This window comes from Larimichthys crocea, chromosome IX (assembly GCF_000972845.2).
Source record: "Larimichthys crocea isolate SSNF chromosome IX, L_crocea_2.0, whole genome shotgun sequence".
In the NCBI taxonomy this organism is placed as follows: domain Eukaryota; kingdom Metazoa; phylum Chordata; class Actinopteri; family Sciaenidae; genus Larimichthys; species Larimichthys crocea.
The window spans coordinates 5494652-5520258 of record NC_040019.1 but is presented as its reverse complement, the minus strand read 5'-3'; the positions used below and the strand labels follow the sequence as shown (position 1 = coordinate 5520258).

At 41.6% G+C, this 25607-nt stretch overlaps 1 protein-coding gene across 2 annotated transcripts; it reads right to left on the bottom strand.

Moving 5' to 3' along the window:
- Positions 1-708: 708 nt before the first annotated feature.
- atp2a2b (ATPase sarcoplasmic/endoplasmic reticulum Ca2+ transporting 2b) lies at positions 709-24799 on the bottom strand. 2 transcript variants are annotated; one of them, XM_027282041.1, is made up of 24 exons: positions 24038-24799; positions 23661-23678; positions 23476-23558; positions 21596-21700; positions 19070-19208; positions 12025-12105; positions 11259-11344; positions 10686-10841; positions 10446-10587; positions 10121-10287; positions 7278-7366; positions 7064-7166; positions 6840-6971; positions 6588-6707; positions 6270-6488; positions 6029-6152; positions 5688-5899; positions 5298-5518; positions 5008-5210; positions 4785-4870; positions 4566-4699; positions 4338-4455; positions 4088-4208; positions 709-1787 (listed from the first exon to the last, which is right to left on the bottom strand). In XM_027282041.1, exons 1-24 carry the CDS (start codon positions 24153-24155, stop codon positions 1774-1776), a joined length of 2991 nt encoding a protein of 996 aa, XP_027137842.1. In that variant the 5' UTR covers positions 24156-24799; the 3' UTR covers positions 709-1773. The 2 variants fall into 2 exon arrangements, with proteins under 2 accessions (XP_027137842.1, XP_010744998.1); XM_010746696.3 differs by lacking the exon at positions 709-1787 and having other exon boundaries at positions 2293-4208; positions 24038-24798.
- Positions 24800-25607: the final 808 nt, after the last annotated feature.

The window sequence follows — 25607 nt, the reverse complement described above, 5'->3', positions numbered from 1 at the left end:
AATAAAGACTAAAAATGAAACTTAATATAACTCCTTCTAGACTGATAGTGGCTCTACCTGTCATGCAGGTGTTACAAAATATGTAGAAACTATGTAATGTGTAGTGTTATCTTTAACCCAATGCTGCCACCCAGTGGACTAATATCATATGTGTGATTTCTTTGTAGGTTTACATACAAAACATATCATGAACTGAGTGTTATGGATTTATTTAATCCTGTATAAGACTCTAATGGATAGTAATAGGAATGATTCTCATTAATTACGGTGAGAAAGAGGTCCAGTGTGTAGGATTTTAATGCCACCAAGCAGTGAAGCAGTTGCAAATAGCAACCAAATGAATACTCACGCCTCACCCTCTAATTCCAGTTAGTTAGTTGGCAAATTCACATTAAAAAGCAAAGAGCCACATCCAGATGAGAGTTTGGTTTGTCCGTTCTGGGCAACCGTACAAAAAATGGCGGACTTCATGGAGGAGGACCCGCTCTCACTTGCTTATTTTAAAAAGGCAACAAAACACAACGATTCATATATTCAGGTGATTATACACTAATGGAAACACACTGATGAATATTGTACTACATTCCTGCTAATAAATAACACTAAAAATGACACACTGGCCCTTTAATTTATATCTCTGACCCAAAATGGCAGTTGTGAAAAAAGTTTGACAATCACTCACTTCACCGTAATGAAAAACAAAGACACTTCAAATACTATATTGTTTTATTTACCTGAAACCACAACCTCAGTAATGCATGTACAATCATCAATAATGATCGTCTTTTTACATATGGTTAATATTGTTCTTCGACCAGGTGTCTCTTTGAAGGGACTGCACGGGCCCCCTCACATTAGATCACAGTTTTACAGCAGTTGATAAGGATACATAACAATAATTATATTAATAATAATAATAATGCAGAGGCATTAAGAAAAACAGGAGAACACTGTTGTATTGCAGGATTACCAATGAATCAAAGTGTCAGTCTGTTGTCCTCATTGCAAAGGACCAATTCATCAGAGCATGATAGATCAGTGATCGGCCTACAGTAACTAAAAGGGGGGAAAAAATTAAACTTAGAAAAACAAAAACTCAATTTAACTCAAGTAGAGCACAGTCAAGTTCAGCATGAGTCATTTCTCCACGTCTAATATTGTGCAAATAACCCAAACCGTTACAATAAAAACAGTGATTTCCTAATATCTGCGATATATCCATCTTAAAACCATCTTAATGTCATTTGAGTATTATACATTAGAATCTATAAATACAAATCGCAAAGCCTACATACAGCTGAAACGTGCATGCATGAATGTTTTGTACACTGATGTACAGCTAAGACCATTCAACCCAGTGTTTTTAAAGATTCTCTACGTGACAAAGCTACCATGGAAGTTGGAAACAAGTTCTTCATGCAAGGAGGAGCGTTGAGGGTGTCGACAACTTCCCCGCACACAAAACTGGAATAGTGTCATATAGCATCTGCACACAGAGGTATAAGTATTTTAAGATGTGTGTGTGTGGTCATTCGTTGTTGTGTATGTGGGAGCAAAAGAGAACTGATCCCACTTTTAAGTATACCCTTATGTATTTGGTCTTATTACTGTGAAAATGTCCTTTGTATGTGCAAGGGTACACACACTGCTGGTCATCATGGTGTCTGAGATATGTGTGTGTGCGCGTGCGTGGAGTTAAGAGTGAGCACACATGCTGGACGGCAGGATGACTCCAGCCTCTGAGCACACTCTTTCAAAATTTTGCGAAAGCTTTTATGAAAGCCAACCTGAAAAAAAAAAAAAGAGAAGGACATTAGTACAAAACACTGAAAAACTTCAATCACCAGTTATATTTAAAAAAAAACTGTACATCTCTCTACCACACTACCAAGAGTACGTGTTGTTTTTGTGAATATAAGCGAGTGTCAGGGGTGAAAAGAACAGCACACGGTGACATAGTGGCAATAGTGGTTGAGGTTTACTTCTGAAAAATCTCTGCTGTCCTCTTGTTTTATTAGATTCTGTTGTAGTGAACTGGTGTTTAGTGTGAAATAAAAAAAATCAAATGCATACTCACTCTAGTGACAGGGGAGCCAATGGAAGGCATTGGGGAAGAAAAGCACAGTTGTTGTAAAGTGGAACACAAACACACAGTGCGAACAGACCCAGGCTTCTACCCAAAAAACATGCTTTAGTTGGGGGGCGTTTGTTTTGTTATTTTTTTTAAATCTCTACATGTGGAAATTTCCATACAAAATGATGCGGAAGGGGTCGAAGATAAGTGCAGCTGACTGTATGGGCTCTGATCTAACATGTATACACTACCACAAAATATGGCGAGCCCAGCACAAACTAAGACCTCTAAAATATTGAAGCCTGTAAGAGTCAAATATACACGAGCTCGGTTTTGTGTCGCCGACTTCACCTGCTCGTCGTGTTGTGCCAAGGAAACTGCAAGCATTCATACGTTTGAAATGAGTTGTATTCAAGTATTATATGCACATACAAAAAAAACACTGGATATGAAGAATGTTGATAACCACTGGCTTCAATCGTATTAAATAAAGACAGAAAACACGTCGATTCAAAGGGTTTATGAGTGTATTTTTCTTTAAAAAAACAAACATTTTGGGTTCTTATTTGCAATCCAAGTTCATTTGGAGTATTTGCTGTATTAGTATTTTCTTTTCTAAAGATTTAGAATATTACCGTCCTTTGAATCAAACACCATGGAGATGGTAATTAACACACATCATCCCCACTGCGTTCTGTCTCCAAAGCAAAAAACACAAATAAAGTTAATGAGAATGTCAAAAATCCATAACAAACAAAATATATCCTTAAAAAATGTTAAGAGGGAAGGAAAATTTTGTTCTGTTTTCTGCACAAGCAAATAGGGGCACACCTCAGATGTTACGCTTTAGCAAGACCGTTTAGGAAAAGCATCTAGAGATGAGCAAAAAAATATCTTTTTATCATATTTGAGGTAGCTGTGCTCTGCCCAGTGCAGAAAAACTGGCTTATTTTCAAATCATTGTAAAAAAAAAAAAAAAAGAAACACCAATGTAGTTATTTTATACTCTAACATGGGGGGGCACACAATTAAATTAGGAATGAGAAACCACATAGAGTTCATGCTTGGTCACAGGACATGCGGCTTTTTGATTTTTTTTTTTCTTTTCTTTTTTCTTTTGTTCAAGCGGAGCATTCAAAATGTCACTCCCAAACCTTTCCCCGTCCTCGTCTGCCACACGGAGCTTGTCCTCTCTGAAAGAGTTCTGAGTTTAAACTGAAGACACAATGGTAAACATTGGAAAATAAATCAAGGCGGTATGTCTAAGCCACGCTGGTCAAAAAGATTTACAAAGCCATTTAAAAAAAAAAAAGTTGCATAAAAGTCAATCTCTGTACAGATGAATGGATTTCTGTTTCTCTGGATTTTCTTTTCTTGAAGAGGGAATGTTAACAAAAACAATTTGCTGTGTTGACATGAGACAAAAAATATTCCCAAAAATCATTAAAAATATAAACCTTAAAGGCAATATTAACATTAAGAAAAAAAATGGCAAATTTTTTTCTTTCAAACCAGCAACAAAGTCCACAGCTAAGGGAGTGATGGTCTTCTAACACTCGCCTTTTAAAGCCTCACCCGTTCCTTAAATCCTAGCCCAACTCAAACCAGGTGACTCCTCAAAGTTAACATCTTTATATTATTTGTTACATTTCATGTGTTAAAGTTGGTCCTTCTCATACACACGGTAGGCACGCACAAGTAACACACACTAACTCTACAAACACACGCGCGCGCTAACTATGCACATGTAGGAAGGCAGAGAGGAAGGAGGGAGAGAGGGAAAGAGGGAAGTGATGGTGATGAATGGGAAGGGGGAGGGAAATGGGGGGAGGGGGGAAAGTCGAAGTTGTGCTCAAGTCAGTCAGGACCAGAACATGTCGGCCATGTTAGTGTCGGAGCTGTAGATCCAGAGGACCAAGGGGAGGGAAACGGCCACAAAGGGCCAGGAGATGCCCTCCATGCATGCAGACAGGCAGCAGCCTTTGGAGCTGGCAGGCTTCTCCAGTTCTTTACCCGGCTCCAGGTAGTTCCTGGCGGCAAACTTGAGAAACTCGTCCAGTAGGATCACAGGCAGCGAGATCTTGAGCACCATCAGCCATTGTGTCAGGTTCAGTGGGGTGATCTGGAAGATGATCTGGAAAGGAGGCACACGGGACAGAAGTCAGACTGCAGTTCAGGCTGCGTGGTGCACGCCCCCCCTGTTGGCCCCATCGTTTCACAGTAATCACATTCTGTGTCAAAACTAAAAAGAAATGTTTCTCACTGGAAGAGGCTCCACGTAGAGGATGAGGAAGTGAAGGGACATGGAGAGGCAGATGGCTCCCAGCAGCCACACGTTCTCCCAGGGAGGCATCCTCAGCAGGGACTGGTTCTCTGACACACTGAGCAACAAAGACAAAGTGACAAAGTGTTTGTTAAAAAGTCACTTACTCACTTCAGAGCCTGAACTTGTATAGTGCAATATGATCGATTGTGCCTCGCTCAAACTTACCTGTTAAGGGCATTGCACATCTCAATGGTGACCAGCACAGACAAGGCCATAGTCATAGGGTAAGGGGACTCAAACACCTTACAGTCCAGACCTTGGTAGTCTGGATTCTCTGGACCACACTGCAGGAAGTGGCTCTATAAGAAGAAACACTTTGGTTAAATGAAGTTTGTGCGTTGTGCTTCGTTTGTGTGGCAGTAGTTGTTCGGCTGTAGCTCGTACCAGTTGGTAAAAGGTGATTCTTGGACCGTCCTCAGCAGCAACGAACCACCAGGCGGCAGCACCGACGGTGGCAGCACCCACATAACCTGGTGACGCAAACCACAAGGACGTCATTCACGTACGCACGCAGTGACACAGACGCCTGCTTACTTAAATCCAAGACAACGGCAAGCTGCAATTAGATGTGAGTCTTCTAGTGACTCCATATGCAGCAGCCACTTACATCCAATAGCTAGGTATCTGAAGAAGAGCCATCCAGAGATGAGGGGCTCGCGGGCGTTGCGTGGTGGCTTGCTCATGATGTCCAAGTCCGGTGGGTTGAAGCCCAGAGCAGTGGCGGGCAAGCCGTCAGTCACCAGGTTGACCCAGAGCAGCTGGACAGGGATAAGGGCTTCAGGGAACCCGAGAGCTGCAGTCAGGAAGATGCTACACACAAAAGAAACATGATTATTAAAAGAGGACAAAAGAAAATGTGTACGTGTATTTTCATGTACGGGGAAACGTGATCCTTACCAGACAACTTCGCCCACGTTTGAAGAGATGAGGTATCTGATGAACTGCTTCATGTTGTTGTAAATGGCTCTGCCTTCCTCGACTGCAGCTACGATGGTGGAAAAGTTGTCGTCGGCCAGAACCATCTCAGAGGCGGTCTTGGCCACGGCTGTGCCTGAGCCCATGGCAATACCGATTTCAGCCTTCTTGAGAGCAGGAGCGTCATTTACTCCATCACCAGTCTGAAGAGAGGGTGAAAACCAGGGCAGGAATTGTAAAGAGGACCACATGATAAACTTTCCATTTCCCTAACACTGAATCTGATTTTGTTTTGGCTGAAGAGAGATGTTTAAAATAGAACAAACTAACAGATGGGAGATGCGACATTTTAATCAGGTCTTCTGTTCTTACCATAGCTGTGATCTCATCATAGGACTGCAGAAACTCGACAATCTTTGATTTGTGTGAAGGCTCGACACGGGCAAAGCAGCGGGCCTTGACCACGGCGTCTCTCTGCGCAGCAGGTGACAGATCATCAAACTCTCGACCGGTGAACGCCATGCTGGAAACATCGTCGTCCTCTCCAAAAATACCAATACGTCTGCAGATGGCCACTGCCGTCCCTGAGGCGAGAGAGAGAGCGCGTTTACTTCTTGTTACACAGAATAGTATTTGAGTGTTTGCCCTGTGTGTGTGGTCAAAATAATGATTTGAGCAAGTCGAATTTTCGAGATACGACTTCCTCTACACACCCTTGTTGTCTCCGGTGATCATTATAACCCTGATGCCTGCAAGACGGCAGAGTCTAATCGAGGCTGCCACCTCTGCCCTGGGAGGATCCAGCATGCCCACACAGCCAACAAATGTCAGATCAGTCTGAATGATAAAAAGGGAAAAAAATAGATTTGCTTAGTCTCACACTGACAGCCAACGATGTCACAGCTGAAAAGAAACCTGGAAACCAAAACTGGGACCACTTGTCCCAGCTCTCACCTCGTATTCAACAAAGCGGGTGGAGTCCTCCAACGCCAGGTCGTCTTTGCTCATGAGGCTGTCTCGGGTGGCCAGAGCCAGACAGCGCAGCGTGTCTCTGCCGGTTCCGTATTCCCTGATCACAGACATCAGTTTTTCCTTGATGCCAGGGGTCAAAGGCACCTTGTTGCTGCCTACACGGACGTGCGTGCACCTGTCGATCACTCCTTCAGGGGCACCCTATGAGCAGGAACAGAGTGGAGGATGAAGATGTTTACCGTATCTAAGAGAAACAGTTTCACAAATTGCAGTGGCTTCTTATACTTCTCCATGTCTTACCTTTACAAACATCTTGCCAACAGTGGAACGGGCCTTATTAGCAGTGCAGTACACAGACATGGACTTCCTGTCTCTGGAAAATTCCAAGGTAAACTCTTTCTTCATCAGCTGCTTGATCACCTGAAGACATGACAAAACACAAATGTTTTAACAGTTTGCTGTCTTTCTGCATTTCATTTCTTTCACTCTATTTGAATAAAATCACTTTCTATTGCAAGGAAATGACTTTGAATAAATGTAAAGGTTACGTACGGAATTACAGGCGTTGGCTCTCTCGATCTTGGACAGGCCTTTCACGTCCGTATCAAACACGTTCATCTTCTCCACCAAACATGTGAGGGCTGTCTCTGTGGCCTCACCCACCTTCTCATACACACCTTTGGTCTGGACACAAACAGAAAAACGTTGTCAATGTTCATCGGGAAAACGTTCAACACACATTGGTGCTTCAGGTTTCACAAAGATTCACTACCAACCTCATTGTAGTCCAACGAGGAATCGTTACAGAGAGCGCAGATAGAGGCCAGCTCCACCAAAGCATCATACTGGGAACATTTGACGGGTTTGCCATCTTGGAACCTGAACAAAAAAACAGATGTAGACACGAAGCCAACAGGTGAGCCAACTGTGCAGATTTCAAGTAAACAAAGTGTGAAAGGAGTTTTATCTTATAGCACACTGGATACTCACACTTCTCCATCTGGGGCGTACGTGGAGCCAGTCACAGTGAATTCCTTTAATGAACAGCTGTCGCTCTCTGCCCGATCGAGGATGAACATCTAGAAGACACAAAAGAGACCAAAGATTAGTGCTTAATGCTCATACTAACCATCTGTACACTCAGTGGGAAACTATATTTTCTGTGTCAAATCCTAAGCTCTGTGTCATTTCGATGATATATTGAGGTCTAAGTGCCAAAAAAAGGAAAAGATGGACGCTGCATCCAGCAGGTGGCAGCAGATTGCCATCCACAGGAAAAAGAACGCTTCATAATGATGAGTCCATTTGAACATAGAACAGAGTCCAATAATGAAATGCTGAGCCAAAGCAGACACTGGGCACTGTAGGGTGGGAAGGGTCCATAAATGTCATCTTGCAGCAAGGCAGACACAGAATTCCTCTGCGTGCAGTCACGCTGTGTGAAGTGAATCACTAAGGCGGATATAGTTTGACCTTGAGTGTTCGAGGAGACTGGTTACAGTGAAGACAAGGCAGGGATTTTATTAACGATGAATAGATAGTCATATTTATGATGATACGGTGTCTTTCCACATAAAAAAAAATTAAGAGGCTGTTCATTTTTCAAGACAGAAAAATCTTGGTAACAACCAGTCAAATCAAATCAGAGAAAAGGTTCTGAGTCAGACAGCTACCGCGGCTGTCAAGAGTATCCCTTCATTCATACGCAACACTTTCTTACGTAAATGCCACCACGTTTGCCAGAGATTGAGATGGGCAGAGCAAGGGATGAAAATAGAAATGTCTGAATGAAATGATGACCTGGCATTATGTCAGTGTCAGTGTGATGTCAGTGGCGACGTGACCCGAAACACACAAGAGCAAGTATGTGAATAGAAAAGTCACATCAGTCAGGCAGGGGTGGGTTTGGGTTTGCTCCTCATGCGTCAAGCACAAGCTTCTCTATCAGACAGTCAGGAATAGCATCCTGTGGTTTCCAAAATGAGGCCTTCCAAAAATTGCAAAAACATGATTTTTGACTTTGAAATTTGTGCAGGATGAGCAAGGCAAGAAGAGATAGACGGGGGAGAGAGAGAGAATCTTTCAACACAAGGTCAGTTATGCAACTCTACTGCTGATTCTGCTGCAAGTGACTAACTACTGCATACTGATCAGCATACTGCCTGAACAAGAGGAGGGAGGAGAGCGGAATGAGGAGGGAGAAAAAGGAAGACGGAAACAGGAGACCGGGAGATAAAGGGCCGCTGAGGATGGAGGGAAAATTACGATGTCAAAACGAGTAGATAGTAAACAGCTCATAAAAATGATGGTACTAATGTTCATAAGGGATTGGAAAATAAAAAAAAAATACAACATGTACACAAGGGGAGATGAAATAAAATCCAAAAGTACAACTAAATCCTTCATTATTTCTAATTAGCCATTCGATATGAGCGCTGCTTAGTGCTCAATAAATCACTGGTGTCAGTAAAAGGCTGTCGGGGTTGTTTTATTGCTCAGTGAAAAGTTTACACATGAAAAGTTCTCAGAAGTCAGGAAAGTAGCCAGTCGTCGCTCTTTCCATGTAAGGCCAATGTTTTATAATTCTATTTATTTTTGGACCTTTCTTTGAAACCACCCGTTCCCAACGCACTGCAGACCTAGTCAATGCTAACTGGAGGATGCAGACGGCTACCATGTGTACACCATACAGAGATTCACAGAACAGCTTCAACAGCAACAGAATTTTGGTACCTAAAAAATTGGGCAGGGTCCAAGAAAACGTTAGCAGACAAAGCTTTTCAAAGATGGATCACTCGGTTTAATCACCGGCGGTTTCAGCTCCAAAGGGTTCAACGGTGTCTGTGCTTAAATATTATGGTGTGCCAATTAAATATTTCCCCCAATGTAATCCTATTGTATGATACAGAAATAACAAATTTCACTCACTTGCCCCCATCTGCAATTAACTTTGAATCAACTCATCCAGTAAGACAGACTGAGCATGCCCTGTCACCGAGTGCTCGTTCATCACACTTTGCTGGCAGCGATTCTAATGCGTATTCCTCAGCATGGACTAAGTACAGCAGCATTGAGGAGTGGTCGGTCATTTAGAAGTAGTCTATGCACCGTTAACACACACAGAGCATCCCAGAATATGCAGTTTATGATCATGCAGTGAAGTGTGGTCAGGATCACTGTTGTAAATTGTCTTAGTGACAGCTTTTGTTATGCTTGTGAAACGTGAACGAGTTAGCGGCCTAGTCAGGCACTCTCACCTGTTGACATTCTGAAGTACAACGCGCCTATTTACATAGTTACGCTGGTTACTATGAAACCAGTCTAAATGTTTTTAGATAAGCAGAGACTGTCAACATCGTTTGCAGTGAGTGGGGGCCTGACTGCTGAAGGTTAATGAGCCGACTTTAAAATGGCACAAAGACATTTCTGATTCGCCTTCGAGATTAAAATGGGAAAATATGAGGTGAACACAGGACTTTGGATTCACAGTTAAATCAAAGGCTATCAAATTTGATTAACATTTTATTTTGAAACTCTAAACACCTAGCTGGAATTCACTTCAACAGTGGTTTCAACATTGTTAAAATCGAGTTAATGACGATGTTTAACATCTTATTCTGAAGGGTTACACGGCAGACAACAGCTGCCAAAGCTAGCCGGCTAGTTTGGCCCGTTCCAAAAGCATTTCAATCAAAAATGCAAATCTGTTCTGTTTTTAGATTGTTGTGTGAAAAAAAAAAAAATTACAAAACAATCCACTATCAATTTTTGGCTGAAAGTAGAGGTTTCAGATTTCTTCTCCCCGTCTCTGCCACCGTTCACGCTTTTCTTACCCTGCACACAGACATCTGATTGGTGGTCAGCGTGCCGGTCTTGTCGGAGCAGATGACAGACGTACAGCCAAGCGTCTCCACAGAGGGCAAGCTGCGGACAATGGCATTCTTCTTGGCCATTCGGCGTGTGCCTAATGCCAGGCAAGTAGTGATGACAGCTGGCAGACCTGGAGGGGAAAAACACAACAAAAACAAATTCACATTAATTTATTTACTGAACTGATATGAATATTATCCATTGTCTTTGTATCATAAAGCATAAAAAAAAACAGTCTATATAGCACTGGATCCTCTCAAAGCAACAGTATACAGTTCTCCAGCTTACCCTCAGGGATAGCAGCAACTGCCAAAGCCACAGCAATCTTGAAGTAGTAAACAGCGCCTCGGATCCAGGACCCACCATGGACAGGGTCATTGAAATGACCAATATTGATGATCCACACAGCAATACAGATCAGTGAAATAACCTTGAATTAAACAAAAATCATGTAAACAGCAATCAGTTATTCACAATAAATAGCTTAAGTTGGTAAAGTACAAAAAAAAAAACTTCTGAAGAAATTACCTTGGATAGTTGCTGTCCGAACTCGTCCAGCTTCTGCTGCAGCGGTGTGCGCTCCTGCTCCGTTGATGCCATCTCATCTCGGATTTTGCCGATCTCCGTGTTGCCGCCTGTGGCGACCACCACGCCGACAGCCTTACCAGCTGCAATGTTTGTGCCCTGTGGTGAAGGAGATGGGAAAAGCAAACAGAGAAAGTCAAACATATTAAACATTAAAGTATGGATGTAAAACTAGTTTAACAACTATGCTGAGATATGTGTCACAAAGAAGCAGAGAGAAGATTCAACAAGTGTCGACATGCTGCAAGAAGTCAATGAATCATCTCCATCTGAACTATTGCTGGGAACAGTGGAGGCTTCTATGGCACTGTGATAAATGGACTGTTATATGTTCTCCAGCATGTGAGACAGCAAAGGTGAAGATATTTTCCCGAAAGTGCTGCGCATCTCAAACAGAAAAATGGATGTGAAGGGGGATGGATGACGAGGAGGATGCAACAATGTTGCCTTCTTAGGTGTTGTCGGACACAGAAAGAAATGTAAAACAACACTGAAATGATCCTGCGAGTCACTCACAGAGAAGAGCATGTTCTTCTTGTCCTGGTTGACAGCGCGCGGGTCGGGCACTGGGTCAGTGTGTTTGATCACAGACACAGACTCTCCTGCAGGAAGAGGAAACAAAAAGATATGAGATAGAGAAACGGGGAGAGAGTTTCTACACGGGAGAGAAAAGTTTTGAAGATGTAATGCTTGGCTGACACGTCGGGCAGATGTGTGTGGCAGAGGCTTTGCAGTCGACTGAGCAGGCCTGACAATTATTAAATACTGCATCGTGTCTGATGTGTGCTTGTGCTGTGTGTGTGCTTCTGTGCGTGTAATCAACTGTGTAAAGGTCTGCGCTGTTCTTACTGAGTAAAGCAGGGGAGCGTTTGACAAGCAGTATGGCCATGAATGGGGAAGGGAAGAGAAGAGGAAAATAGCTGAAACGCTGAAATGTCCTGTGGAATTTGCTACCAATTAAGGCAGCAGAGCAAGACGAGAGAGCGAAGGAGTTAATTTATATAAAGCTCTTCTCTCGTGCATTCATCGCACGTCAATATTCTCTCCTTCCCGTCTTTTTCCATCCACATCGATTCATTCACTTACTTACATCACTCACTCCTTTTTGTTTTGGTATTAACTGAGCAACCATGACAACAGGGTGTAATGAGGGCATGTGCGTCAAAAGGAGGAGGAAATTGCCTGCTCTTGCTCTGTGTCTGGGTTGATGCTAGACGGAAAGATGACGTTTCCTATCACACAGAAGAAACAAAGCAACGTAGCCATTTGGAAATGCTTTTACCTGTAAGAATCGACTGGTCTACCCTCAGAGTGGTCGACTTGATAGACGTCAGCCTGATGTCTGCAGGCACTTTATCGCCAACTGTGGACAGAAACAAAAGCACGGCAGACACTTCAGTACCTCTTCACAATTTCAAAAAGGCATCTGGAAATGGCACAGACAACAGGTGGATGGATGCTTTGTACAACGCAAACGCTTTAGTGGTGTTCATATTTGATGAAATACTGTATCCGGACATGTAAAAACGACTAAAATTAGAGCGTTTGATTGCTAAAAAGTAAACACATTTTAAGTCAAATTCAATAAATAAACAAAAAATGACCACACACAGATACTTATGTCCTGGAAAGAAAATTAAGTACAGTGTTATCCCAACTCACTCTCCATGGGAGTAATAAAATAATCAAACTCAAGTTATTTGTTGGAAAAGGGGCTGAGGGAAAGTCACGCATTGAGAAATTATTAATGTTCCACTCATCTCCTACACAGCACGCAAATAGACCGCGGCTCATTCTTTCCACTAACACGCGGCTTTAGCCAGTAAAACAAATGTAAAATGTAAACAAACACCAAATCCCAAACAAAGTGTTTCCTCTGTAGAAAAGCAGATAAGTACAGTAAAGTCACTGACATTTATTAGCTTTGCTTTAACACGGTTTAGTTTTTATTTTATAGTTAGACTTTGCTCTGCATTCAGATCTTGGGTGTGTGGTGGGACTGGAGATAAAACATCTCTAGAAAAGGTCAGATCTATGATGAAGATCTAACCTGCGAAAATGTTTTTAAGAGGAGTCTGTGAAGTAGTTCCCTGTATAATATTGCACTATTACTAGGCCAGCTAAGGGTCCCTATAGTTCCCCAAACTGATGGCTGACGTTTTAATGAAAAATGCCACTGTTGCACCAAAGTAAAATATTACTTTCAGCTTACAGTAAGACATCACCTAGCCTGAAAGAGTGAAGGAGAAAGCAATATAAAGCAATGACCCAGAGGCTCTTAAGAGAGCCCCTCTGTGGACAGTACAGAGTGGTGACAGACATGTAAACCAACCCTTGGGCCTCTGCAGTGCCCTTTTGAGTAGAGAGGAAGAGAGAGAGAGAGGGGGAAGGAGGAGAGAATGGGAAGAGGGATTAGATGAGTCCTGCAAAACACGCGTCCAAAAATGGGAAAACTATTTTGATCAGTTGCTAAACTTGCTGCTGGATTCGGGGGAGGGGCGAATGATAAAAAACTTCTGTTTTAAGCGAGGAGGACCCGCTCTTCGTCATAGGGGTTTGAAATAGAAACGGTGTGAAAGAGCATGTTTTTGCATACAGACTGTTTCATTTACAACATTCTCACGAGGTCGGGACAGATTTAAGCCACTAACAGAGACAGGGGTGAGGAAATTCTACTCACGCACCAGAAGTAACCAATAAAAAACAAACAGACATCACTGCAATGTTTAATCCCAATAATCCAAAAAAATAAATCAAGGTTATTACTCTAAATGTTGAGATCGTGGTGAGTGGTAACTCACTGACTGAACAAACTCACACTACCAAATTAGGAAGTCCATTTGGCTAGAGGGTATCAAAACCACTTTATCACCTGCCTTCAAACTAGATCCCTCTTCACTGACAGGAGGTGAACACATGAAGTAGCATGAAGGAGGACAAAAAGTAGACGAGGAACTCTAGTGGCTGGAAATACTTAAGACTCAAAGCCCTGTGGGAAGGTTCCTACAAAAAGTCACTAATTAGAAAATCTCATCTTGAAGTAATAGCGAAACACCCACCTATTTAACATATACCATATTATACTGCGAATAAGGTCACGGCAAGTGAGAATAGCCCACTTCCACAGGCAACGAGAGAAGTTTGGCAGCAAAAAGACATTAGAAATTCTATTTATTTAAATAAAACTCTTATCAATACCATGACATGACAAACCTATTCCTAAAAGTTAGTAACAATTCTCAGTGTCTCTCAAGTAACTGTTTATTAATGTTGCTAGACGTCATTTGGCACGTAATGAATTGTTATTTTTACAGAAATTTGTTGCAGTGACCCAAGAATTGCAGCTGTGACATTATCTTTTATCTTGCATCACTTTTTTTAGCTCTTATTTTTCTGGGGAGAAAAAAAAAAAAAAAAAAGACAGCCTCCGGATTTTCTTCCTCCCATGTGAACAAAGGACTTTATCGGTTATCTTTTCCCTGGAGTGAGGGACAAATGTCAGTCTGCAGACACTTGAGTGATAACACCCCAGCAGCCTGTAAAGATCCAAGTCACGACACTCCTACCACATGGGAGTGATGGTAGAAAACTCCACTCATGCATTGAATCTTAGGAAATGTTACAGAAGACAACCATACCAATGTATGGAGAGTCTTTCTGATTTGAGTTATAGTGCAGATTACACAGCAAACTCTTCATAATGGGGGGTCCAGTGAACTCTTCAAAAGGCCCGAAGGGGGTTGTATATTTTCTCTCCCAGTGACCAGGGCTCCCAGATCTGCTAGAATGTCGGTTTTTATAGCCTCCTGGGACCCTCATGAGGTCTTCCAGCCCTCAAGGGGCTCCTCTTATGAATGGAAAAATCACAAGATCAAACTTTACCATTGCACAAACAGGCATGACACTCTGGATTTCATATCATTCCTGTGTGTTCCAATAATGGAGTAATACCTTGTGAGCCCAAGAGGGGACAAAAAAAAAGCGAAAGAACGTGGACAAGTGGAATGGAGAGACAGCAGAGTATGGAAGCAGACAATAGACAGACTATAGATTCTTAAACAAAAGAGAGGAAATGGCCATCTGGATCACAAATTACTTTTCAAATTGAATCTGTAACATTTCTAAACATGTCTTAGTGTCTGTTGCTCCCAGGGAAGGACAATAATGGCAAAAGCTGCTCTCAGCTTCGGCTGTGGTTACGAAAAAAAAACCCACAAGCCAGCAAATACTAATAACTACTAATAATAAATCCAAACTGCATACAGCTGGCCAGAAAGAATCAGAGAGAGAAGAAAAGTGGGAAAGAAAGGACATTTTATTTCTCATGCAGAGTCTTGTTGCAACACCATCACTTTGGCAACAGACCAATAGATTCTTGTCCAGTAAGGCATTGCAAGGTAAAACAAAAGATGAAAAGAAAGTAGAGCGCTGGCAGTAAATAAAGCCAGTGGATTCACTTAAGGTTTTTAATGAAACATTGCAATGCTTAAGAGACCAAACAGCGTATGAATGGCTCAACCGAGAGACGGCGAGCAGTTATGATGTGGGCAATACAAGCCAGAAACTAAAAGGCATTACTGAAGACAACCAGGAAGGCTCAGAACTATCCCTGTAAAATGAGGTGATGTGGAAAAAATGGTAAAATCTCAAACTGAAAACAAATTTTTTTTGGCTCTCGCGAGCAAGAGCACATGGAGTTTGAGATTAACCATGATACCTCACTGTCACACTACTGCTTCAGGGTCTGCATGGCCAGTTACGTGTAAAGCAACCCTTTTCTGACATTAAACACTCAAACGTAATAGCAACACGATGTTTACGCAAGGCATACATTAAGTAACGAAAAGATAACATGCTGACAGAGCGTGGATGAAATCCATTTCAAATTCCACAAATACAGATGATTTCTTTTTCCGCCCGCAGATAAGAGTGTTGCTGCTGAGCATCTGGCTCGATGCTGCCAACGCAAGTGTATTTCTTTTGCCGTTCTAAGCTGCATTTGGTTCAGCAGAAGTAGTCCACTTCCCCCATAAGCAACTACAGGAAACCCCTTTTTTTATGTGTCTTTAGTAAAACAGCCCTCTGTACCACAAACTTTTATATTATACTAGTTATACAGTGGCTTACTTGAATATAGTAGAATTAGAATGCACCATAGACACCTCTTCTAAAATATTATCTCTGACTGGTCACGGAGTCTGGTGACACACAACTACGCCACTGGTGTAAAAAGGGAGCAGGTGCGTCACTTGATGCTCTGCCCAGGATGAGAGACAATAGCAAGCTGTGGTCAATCAGACTCAATTTATACTGCAGCAAAACAAACACTTTACACCAACACAGTCCATGCACTGAACCGTGGAAGGAAGAACAATCTCTGCTCGTTGAGACAGCAGCTTTTTAAGATCTGAATTACTCTTCAGGGGGAGACAGGGGTGTGTGTGTGTGACTTGGGAGAGGAGGGGTAGATATAACTCGCTGTGAATACAAATAGGACTAAAGCATATTACAAACACAGAGCAGGACACACAACCATAAACATTCACACACACACACACAGAATTTCACTCACCACTTTATAACAACTGACAGAGCATCGGTGCTTGTGTGGCTAAATTATCGCAGCACTAGATCTAAAAGTACTCAGAGGATATAAACCATATGTCTGGTTTGACTAGACACTTTGCAGCGTGGCATTACGCTCATACATCAACCCTCGTGCTGCAACCTGCAGGTCAAGTAGTTGGAGGAGTCCCTGCTGCTGCTGCTGCTAACAAAAACACGGACACATAGCTCTTTAGCTACGTTAATGCAACTACAGTAGCTTTTGTAGATGCTGCTCATTACACTGTGACGGATCAATACTGCGCAACCTAAACCTGTTCATCAACTCAGAGGCCCATCAATACGAGTATATTTATGCAAACAGCTGCCGTAGACGGTAAACCACATGGCTGTAACTGTGTGTATAAATCATGCAGACGGGCTAGTTTGATATAGTTACTGTCCCACTAAAACGTCAGTGTTATGACTCGGAACATTTGCTGCGACATGACAACGGTTGTATTTGGATCATAACACAAGACAATTGAAGATCCAAGATGATGAGGCGATAGAGACCACATGATCTCTAAGATTTGAAAGCTGAGGCAATAAAAGCTCAGCGTTCCCGCAAAGTTAATGTCAGGAACATAAAAGTGGGGTTTGCATGCTGTTCTTGATAATCATATTTAATCTGTGGTGAATCCAATTGAAGTCCTTATCCAACTGTGATCATATTATCTGTGTAAGAAAGCCTCAAACCTCAAAGTGCTTGCTATAATTGATTCTAAGGCACCTGAAGTATGACTCAGTACAACGATGATGCTGCGATGTTAAACCATACTGCGCTTCATGCTTTGTCCAGCAGGCCTCCTCTGTGGCATGGTTTTGTTTTTGTAGCCCTCTTTCATTTTGCTATCATTACTGTGCAGTATTTTGTGATGACTAACTAAACTTAACTTTAAGTGTTGGCTTCAATATTGTGAACGCTGCATACAGAGAGTGATGTTTTGTAACTTGTGGAGCAGAACAAAGGAATGTCGGTCCAAACCTTCACTTCCAGTCATCAATAAGCAGCGCATAGAAAACTCTCATATAATTCTCTCTTGTGTTAGAAAGGCTTTATTGTGTCATTCGCTGACATTTGTTGGAGGCAGGTAAGATTTAAATTCATATGATCTGCTTCAGAAAACTGACAATGCCTTTTTCTCTGAAGCAGCTGTAGTAGAAAGCTCGTCACTGTAAGCCATGAGTTCATGCCAGGCAATCTTATAAGTGCTAATAATGGTTTTGACCCAACTGATGCCTCAAGTATTTGTAAATAAAACAGGGCGTACTATACAGATTAACAAATCAATTTTTAACTAATAAAAATGAGTCAGTGTTAGGAACACAGAATTTAGCTCAAGTTGAAACAGTAAGTACAAATTGCTGCCACAGTCTCGACTGTGCGGCATTGAAACCTCATTGAGTAAATCCACAACCCTTTCCTTTTTAAACCGACAGTAAGAAATCTTTTCTGTGGCCACACTCCACCAACTTTTCCCTTGGTAGAAAGAAAACTGGTCTTTTATGGAAAGCATACACAGTTAACATAAACCACGAAAGAAAAAAGAAAAAGACAACAAAAGAAAGAAAATCAGATAGATAAGAGAGAAAAAAAAAGTCCACTGAGAAAGACAAAGCAAGAGAAACGCCGAGCAGAGTGACGCAAAAGGCATAAACATATGTGGCCCTATCCAAGTTGAGGTTAGCCAAGAAAAGAAGATGTTGAGGAAAGTTTGGACCTTTGCCCTCGTATTACATAACTGCTTCACTTGCTCGGTAACACCATTATTCTGAAATTCTCGGGGGGGATAGACAGGATGAGAGATCAGCTGTGTGTGTCTTGGTGCGTGTTTAAATATGTAAAGTGTACGTCATGACACTGCTGATGTTGGTACCCACGTTATCCGCACATCTGTTATAGTCGCCAATCGTATATGAGCGTTTAAGTACGGCCATCGATTTGTCGCCTACTTATTTTTCAGATTGAGGAGAAAAAAAACCCAAAACACCTGTACTCTGCATATACTCTGCACGTCACTGACTAATTAGATGAAAGTAACGGAACATATTTGCTTAATCAGGCAGTAATAAGAGATCAATCTTTGCTGCAAAACACCAATGAAGCATTCATTTTAAAGAAAATAGTCAATCAATCACAATCATGACTGATAGACTGATACTAACCCAGACAAAATAATGTATTACAAAAACATGAAGACATGAATAAATCAAACAAAAACTCAAACAGATTTATTACTGCTATAAACGACATGACACCATACTAACCTGTGAATGTAAGCTCCTCTGAACTGAAATAAATGCTGTAAAGACAGACTGATTTGGAGGCCTGATGATAGTTGACTTAACACTTTGTCACAAGTGACAAGAACACGAGAATCACAAGTGAACATCAAGGTAATGTTGAGTGTGTTAATCTGTATATGTAAATTTGAATAAAACATCATTAAATCTTGGGTTTTATTTATACCACACGTCAGTTTCAATTAAAGAAAATGCATCTTTTGTAGATATATGTTGTTGACAGGACGGTGGTGAAAAGAAAGTTAGAGCCCTGCCCTATGGTCTTTCTCAAAGGGTAGTACAGAGTACGGGTGTACCTGTTTAGCCAGTCTACCTTCAAACCCTTCACCTCTGTGCATGCAGACGGTGCCTAGTCTTACCCTCCCATTGAGGACACCGCATCAATCATAAACAAAGCTGAATACTTTTAATCTTACCTGCCACTTCCACGATGTCCCCAGGCACAATGTCTCTGGCCTTGATTCTCTGGACACTCTTCCTGTCCTGGCGGTACACCTTCCCCATCTCTGGCTCATACTCCTTTAGTGCTTCAATGGCGTTTTCTGCATTTCGCTCCTGAACAGTGAAACAAAAACAAAGAGAGTTAATTACACACAAACACGAAGCTTGTCACAGGAACTGGACGATAAGGAAGATGGAAACAGAGTGCCTTCTCGAATAAGCAGTTAGATTCCCGTTATTCAAAGCGGACTGATTATAATCTAAGCTTTACATAAGCAAATGGACAAATATAAAATAAACTACGTATACAGGACCAGTGGTCCAGCATAGACAGTGGAGGACATTTATGTAAACACAGTGGGACTCTTTCTGTATCAGAAATCTGTCAAGGCACCACTACAACTACAATGGCAATCTTACTTCAATTTCTCCAAATGTTCCTTTCTTGCCTGCTCAGTTCCTTCCTAATCATTCTTCACTTGCACTTTTCTGTTACTGCTGACTTTACCTTGTCTGACTGATTGCTCTCAGACTGGACAGTTTTAGTGGCAGCTCTGAGGCTGGCTGGCAGGCAGGCAGGCAAGACATGGCACAACAAGGAACACAACCAGGAGACACTGTGATCTTTCATAAAGGGATAGCAACGAGGAAACAACGGCATCAAAATCACTGCCAGTAAAAGGTTCGGGTTAAAGGGAAGATATAACAAGCATCCAAAACATCAACTGCTTTGAATTCAGAGGAAATTTTTCAATCAGGTAGGGCACATGAATAAGAACATGAAATCTGTACGCACAGCCTCAATTTCTACATATTCTAGAGGCTCTTTTCACAAACAAAAGGCCAACAACCAGCCACTTAACAAGCCCTCATTTACACAGGGCTCAACAGAGCATTCAATAAGCACTTCATTTACAATACAATCAAACAGAGTCCCACCCAGTCTAACAGTGTTGTCTTTGACCAAGCATGTGATGGTTTCATTTTCAATCACAGGGACTGTTGAGTTAAATTAATTTATTAGACACTGATCCCAGGAGACACTCGCACAAGTAGAAACACACTGTTGATCTACGACCTACAGCCAATAATCGTCACACACTGACCTCAGAATCACAGATTAGGAGTCAAAGGTTTCCCCCCAATATTTAAAATATCTGTATGGGAGATGCAAGGTTTTCATGTGTGTGAAACGACCAGGAATTTAGCAAAAAAACAAATCTGTATATTAATACAGATGTCAACTGTCTGTTATACTTTTAACCCAGCAACAGAAAATAGGACTACAGGAACAACGGAGCGTGTCTAAGTATTGTTCATAAAAGGCAGATATCAGGTAATTCATAAATGTCTATTTGAGGGGTCATTAAATAAAAATTTAATTAGTTTGACAGATGTGTTACTTAATTACTTATTGTTAGGATCTGCCCAACGATATCTGCCCTGAACTGTGCTTGGGTGATTCAATATATAACTATTAGAAGCCAATGTACCCATCTATTATTACTGACTCCAGGGCAACATGCTGTTTTTTTGGGCCAGTCTCAATTTGATAGGGAAGGGTGCCAGTGAAAAAAAGATAATTACTTTTCTATGTGTCCAGATGAGTGCCTCCAAACCATGACTGCTGCTGCCTTTGCTTCCTGCTTATAATTAAGGTGTATGTTGACAAATCAATACTGCTTCTCAAAAGGAACTGCCACCATAAATCCTAGGGGGGGATGCCAGGCCTCGGCACGCATATATAAACAAAGAGACGTAAAAATACCTCCTCACGCCCGCCATTTAAAAGCACTGCTTTTGTTTTCTGGTTTTACCCTTTAAGACTAAATGCCGCCCTGCTCATTCAAAGGACAGAAGGAGAAGGGGGAAGGTAATGCAAGGATTTCCCTGAAAAGGCTAGGTTAATGAATGAGGCCCAGGATATATTAAGTACAGAGGAAGTGGAGCAGGCCAGATTTCCGGTGTGACCCAGACAAGACGTGTACAAGATTGGTGTGTGTTTTTCAAGATCCAAAAGAATGTGTGCTGTATCCTTGGCCTGAATTATAAAAGGTTACATTTTGAATTTCTGTCTATAATGACAAAAATTAACTATAAAAGATTTTCAATTCTATGTTTCCTTCCGTGACGTTAGTTTCCTCCTTCAGAAAGACCCAACACATTTGGTAACAAATATTTAAGTGCAAGAAAAACTACAGGCTCCACATTTCCTCTTTGTGATATTACGCAAGATTGTGCTATTATCAAAAAACTGTGAGGAAAAACTGGCAGGGGAGGGCCAGGTACTACCAAATCTCATCCGCATATTTTCAGTATTGAAGCACAATGAAACAATGATATGGGGATACCATCTACCATCATATATTTAGCACAGCTGGACAAAACCTCCTTTGAAGTGAATTGACAATGGGAACCCACTGTTGTCCATAACAGCGCATAAAACATTTGCCTCAAATTATTAGTAACCCATGCTTAGGTAGATTTGTAAGAGTGATTACCTGCCAGACTCCTACAATAGCGTTTGCTATGAGAATAAGTAGGATAACAAAAGGCTCCACGAAGGCTGTAACGGTTTCTTCTCCTTCTTCAAACCAGGCCAGTGCCTACAACAAGAAAAGAAGAAAATAATGATTAAATACACCACAAATATGAATTAATACTGAATGAATTAAGATATTAAAGAACACCAGTGTGCGTTCATTTTCAAAATCTGTTTTTCCATTGAGGCTCTGCTAGACAATGATAATTATGTTTTTTACTTTATGGTACATTTTTATCTCATTTTAAAAACTTTTTTTCCTACTTTGTTTATTGATATGCACCGAAACACCAAGGCAAATGTGTAAACCTACTTGGCAATACACATATGCATGCCTCAGATACGTTTTAGGATTTCCTCCCAGTGTTGTGAGCAAAGCTGTGCCAGGACTGCACTTTTGACTTTTACATAATGGCACAAGGATTTTAAGTATCTACCAATCACTTAATAATAATCAAGCTCGCTTCTGCCAGTAGTGCAGAAACTGGGCCAAGTGTGTTAGAAAGTCATGTCAGAGAGACCGGGAATGTAGTAACCACTTTCTCCTCTTTTAGAATCTGTGCCAGGAGTGAAGTGTGTCAAATGAAATGCCAGCGGCCCCCTATCTTCTACTCCAACCCATTTAAGCACGGCCAATCAAACGTCTAATTCAATTCTAAGTGCCTATCAAACTGTGTTGCACCTTTTTATCTCAGAAGTCTCACAAGAATAGAACTTGCAGTCCAAATGTTGTCATGCCCGAAACAAATCTACGCGTGTCTGCATGTTCTTGTGTGGCCGAGAGTGAGCCGGGTACTACAGCTGGTGACTCATAAGCTTTGTAAACATAGCTGGCTGTCATCACCATGCCTTGGTAATGGATCATATTCTCAGTGAGTATGCCAACAGTCAATGAGCCAGGGCCTCGGGATAGTTGACCTAAGACTTTGTCAAACAGAAGCGACACCAAACTTTTTATCACTCACTGGTGACAAGAACACACAAATCACAGGTTACATCTGTTAATTTATGGAACATAATAGTCAAGTTGTATTCTGGATAACAACATGGTTAGTGGACATCAAGTGTTGTAGACGTCACTGAAGTGTGCTGGCATGTTAACACTCGGAAATTCAATCATCAGGGGGATATGTGGACTTCTTAGGTGTCGTCAGTTTCACTCTTTAACAGAGCATGCTGCTCGTTCCAACAACATGCCACATGATCATCGAGTGACATAACTATCTGTTGACGGATTAACAACATGCCAGCATTTCTTTTTTTTTAACTCTGGACGACTTGACTAGTGATGTGTTAATATAACCTCTCTGAAAGAAGAGGCTTAAAAAGGCTGAAATGACTTGCTTCGAGAGGAAACTCAAGGACAGAATTCTTAAAAAAAATATTAAATTAAAAGAAAAAGAAAGGAGGTCATCTGGGCTGTGTCACTGGACAGATTCTGGGCACCTTTCTTCTCCTCCTCTGTGAAGAGCATTCCTGCTCGGCTGTGATCTGCACTGAATCAATCAGAAGGGGACTATGTACGCTTGATAGGATGACAGAGCTGAACTCATCACTGAAAGGGTGAAAAAGAAAGATGGTGGTGGAAATGAACACAGGCAGAACGCCATGTTTTCACTATTCCAATAAACACTGAGTACTCTGCCTAGTATTTAAGGGCATCACTACTCTAGCACTAAAATACATAATTCATCTTTTACTACCAGTCTTGGTGACATAGTAAAGGAAGCACAGCTCTTACTTTCCATTTTTTGTATAATCTAGGCCATATTTGGTTTGATGAACACTGACCAAACCACCTGCACCAGCTACCAAAACACGTGCGTGTTATATACTTACAAAGGATATGCAGGCGGCAAGTAAAAGGATCCTCACGAGCAAATCTTCAAACTGTTCGACCACTAGTTCCCAAAGGGATTTACCTGGAAAACAAAAGAGTTTCGTTAAAAAAAAAAACACATTAATGCCAAAATGAATGAAGTAAAGACAAAGTATGTGTATTCATACATAATGGTCCAACTCACCCTCCTCAGCTGGCAGCTCTGTAGACAATAGAGACATGGACAGACAAAAGAGAGATGGGGACAATTGTCAGGACTTGTTAAATGATTTTAAGCACACTACCGTACCAAATATCACACAGATTCATAGTAAAATAAAAGTGCTGACGTAACATTTCGCTCTTATTAAAATGAGTCACAGTAGTAGTGATGCTTCCCGGTATTTCGACATAACAGTTGGTGACGTCAACAGCCTCTTTATGATCAGGCATGTCGCCCGTTACAAACCCTGGGAGCCATGGCCCATACATGACACCGGCTACCGGAGTATATATATATATATATATAAAAGCTACTTTTTTGTGTTTTTTAAAAAAAGAAACGGTTAACTAGCTCCTTACCGTTTGGTCCATATCGTTCCCGTTGTTTCTTCACTTGCTCTAAACTCAGCCCCGTGCTTTCATTGACGTTAAAAAAGCTGTAAACTTCTTCAACCGTCTTCGTGTGTGCGTTGTCCATGGTTGAAAAAAAAAAACGGCCACTTTGAGGACACACCGCTTGCCTTTTCTTCTCTTCAAACCCCCCCCTTGTCACGTCCCTCTCTGAAACCCCGGCCACTTGAAATATATATATATAAAAATAATAAATAGTGAGAGTGGGAGCCCGCGGTGCTGACTGCTAGTGGTTAATTAGCTATGACACAGGTGCCTGGCGAAAGTGAACGAGAAGCTAACGGCTGGCTAACAGGCTACACGGCTAGCTGTGGCTCCGCTTGAATTCGCCGGCTCCGCTTTAGCTTTTTCCTGCGAGACCTTGGACGAACAATTCATATCACACGGTCGCAGTCTGAACTGGATGTTGTTGTTGTAAAGGCCTCCCCTCTCTTGTTTTCAGAACGGCGAAATCCAGATTAGATCAGTCCAAAAAAAACGGACGATGTTAGACATGTGGCTAATAAGTTGCAGCTCGGTTCCCTTTCGCCCGCTCTGCCTGCCTCTCTCTGTGTGTGTGTGTGTGTGTGTGTGTGTGTGTGTGTGTTGCGGAATCACTGGCGTCCTCGGCACCAATCGCGTTTGTCCGCTGCAGCTCTCGCGTGCGTCGAATGCGGCGTTCGGTGTCCCGCATGTGGAATCAGCTCATTGGCTGGAGACACCGGAAATCCTACTTTCTCTCTTTCTCTCTCTCCACCACCACGCACACGCACGCATGGATGGATGGCCTGCGTGCGTGTGCGTGTACGTGCATGTGCGTGCGTGTACGTGTGCGTGTGACAAAGCCTATGCTTTTGCTGATGTGAATTTTTTCTAAATATATTTTACTACTTATCAGAGACAAACATTTTTTTTTTAGAAAAAAATAATTCTATTTTATTTCACTTATACCTTAGATAGATAAGCTCTAGCTAAAAAACTAGTAAACCTGTTAACCTGTTAAACCTAAATTATTATTTTCATTCATTTATTTAATGGGACCATGTACAGTATTAAACATAAACATAAATGATTACATTTGATGTACTGCACCAGAGTTGGCTTACAGCTATTTTTCATCTGCAGTCCCTTCTTGCAGACACAATTAAAACATATTACAGCACAATAACAAACAGTACAAAGCAAAAAAAACACAAAGGACACATAATACAAAAATACATGTACACACAAGTTACACACACAATAGCACATACATACATACACCCACAATGTCAGTGGCTACAGAGCTGAGTATACTTTAGCAGACTTTTTAATTTGGTTTTAAATGTGCTGATGGAACTGCAGCTCTTTATATCGTCAGGTAGGGCATTCCTCTGCTTTCACAGAGAAGGCTGACTGCCCAAATTCAGAGCGACAAAATGTTACGGTACAATCTGGTACAGAGGATATTCTGGAGGATCTAATAGAGCTTACTGAGCGAGTATACACAAAGTCACATATCATGTGTATTATCATGACTTTCTTTGCAATATTTCTTACA

Bases quoted from the DNA above. Each gene is read 5' to 3' on its own strand.
- atp2a2b (XM_010746696.3), bottom strand. From the start codon at position 24,155: ATGGACAACGCACACACGAAGACGGTTGAAGAAGTTTACAGCTTTTTT. The intron at 6,153-6,269 runs GTGAGAGCTGGG...TTTATCATTCAG, and splicing joins CCCGCTTTGTTGAATACGAG to ACTGATCTGACATTTGTTGG. The intron at 4,456-4,565 runs GTAAGTTTGAGC...TTTGTTGCTCAG, and splicing joins ATGTGCAATGCCCTTAACAG to TGTGTCAGAGAACCAGTCCC.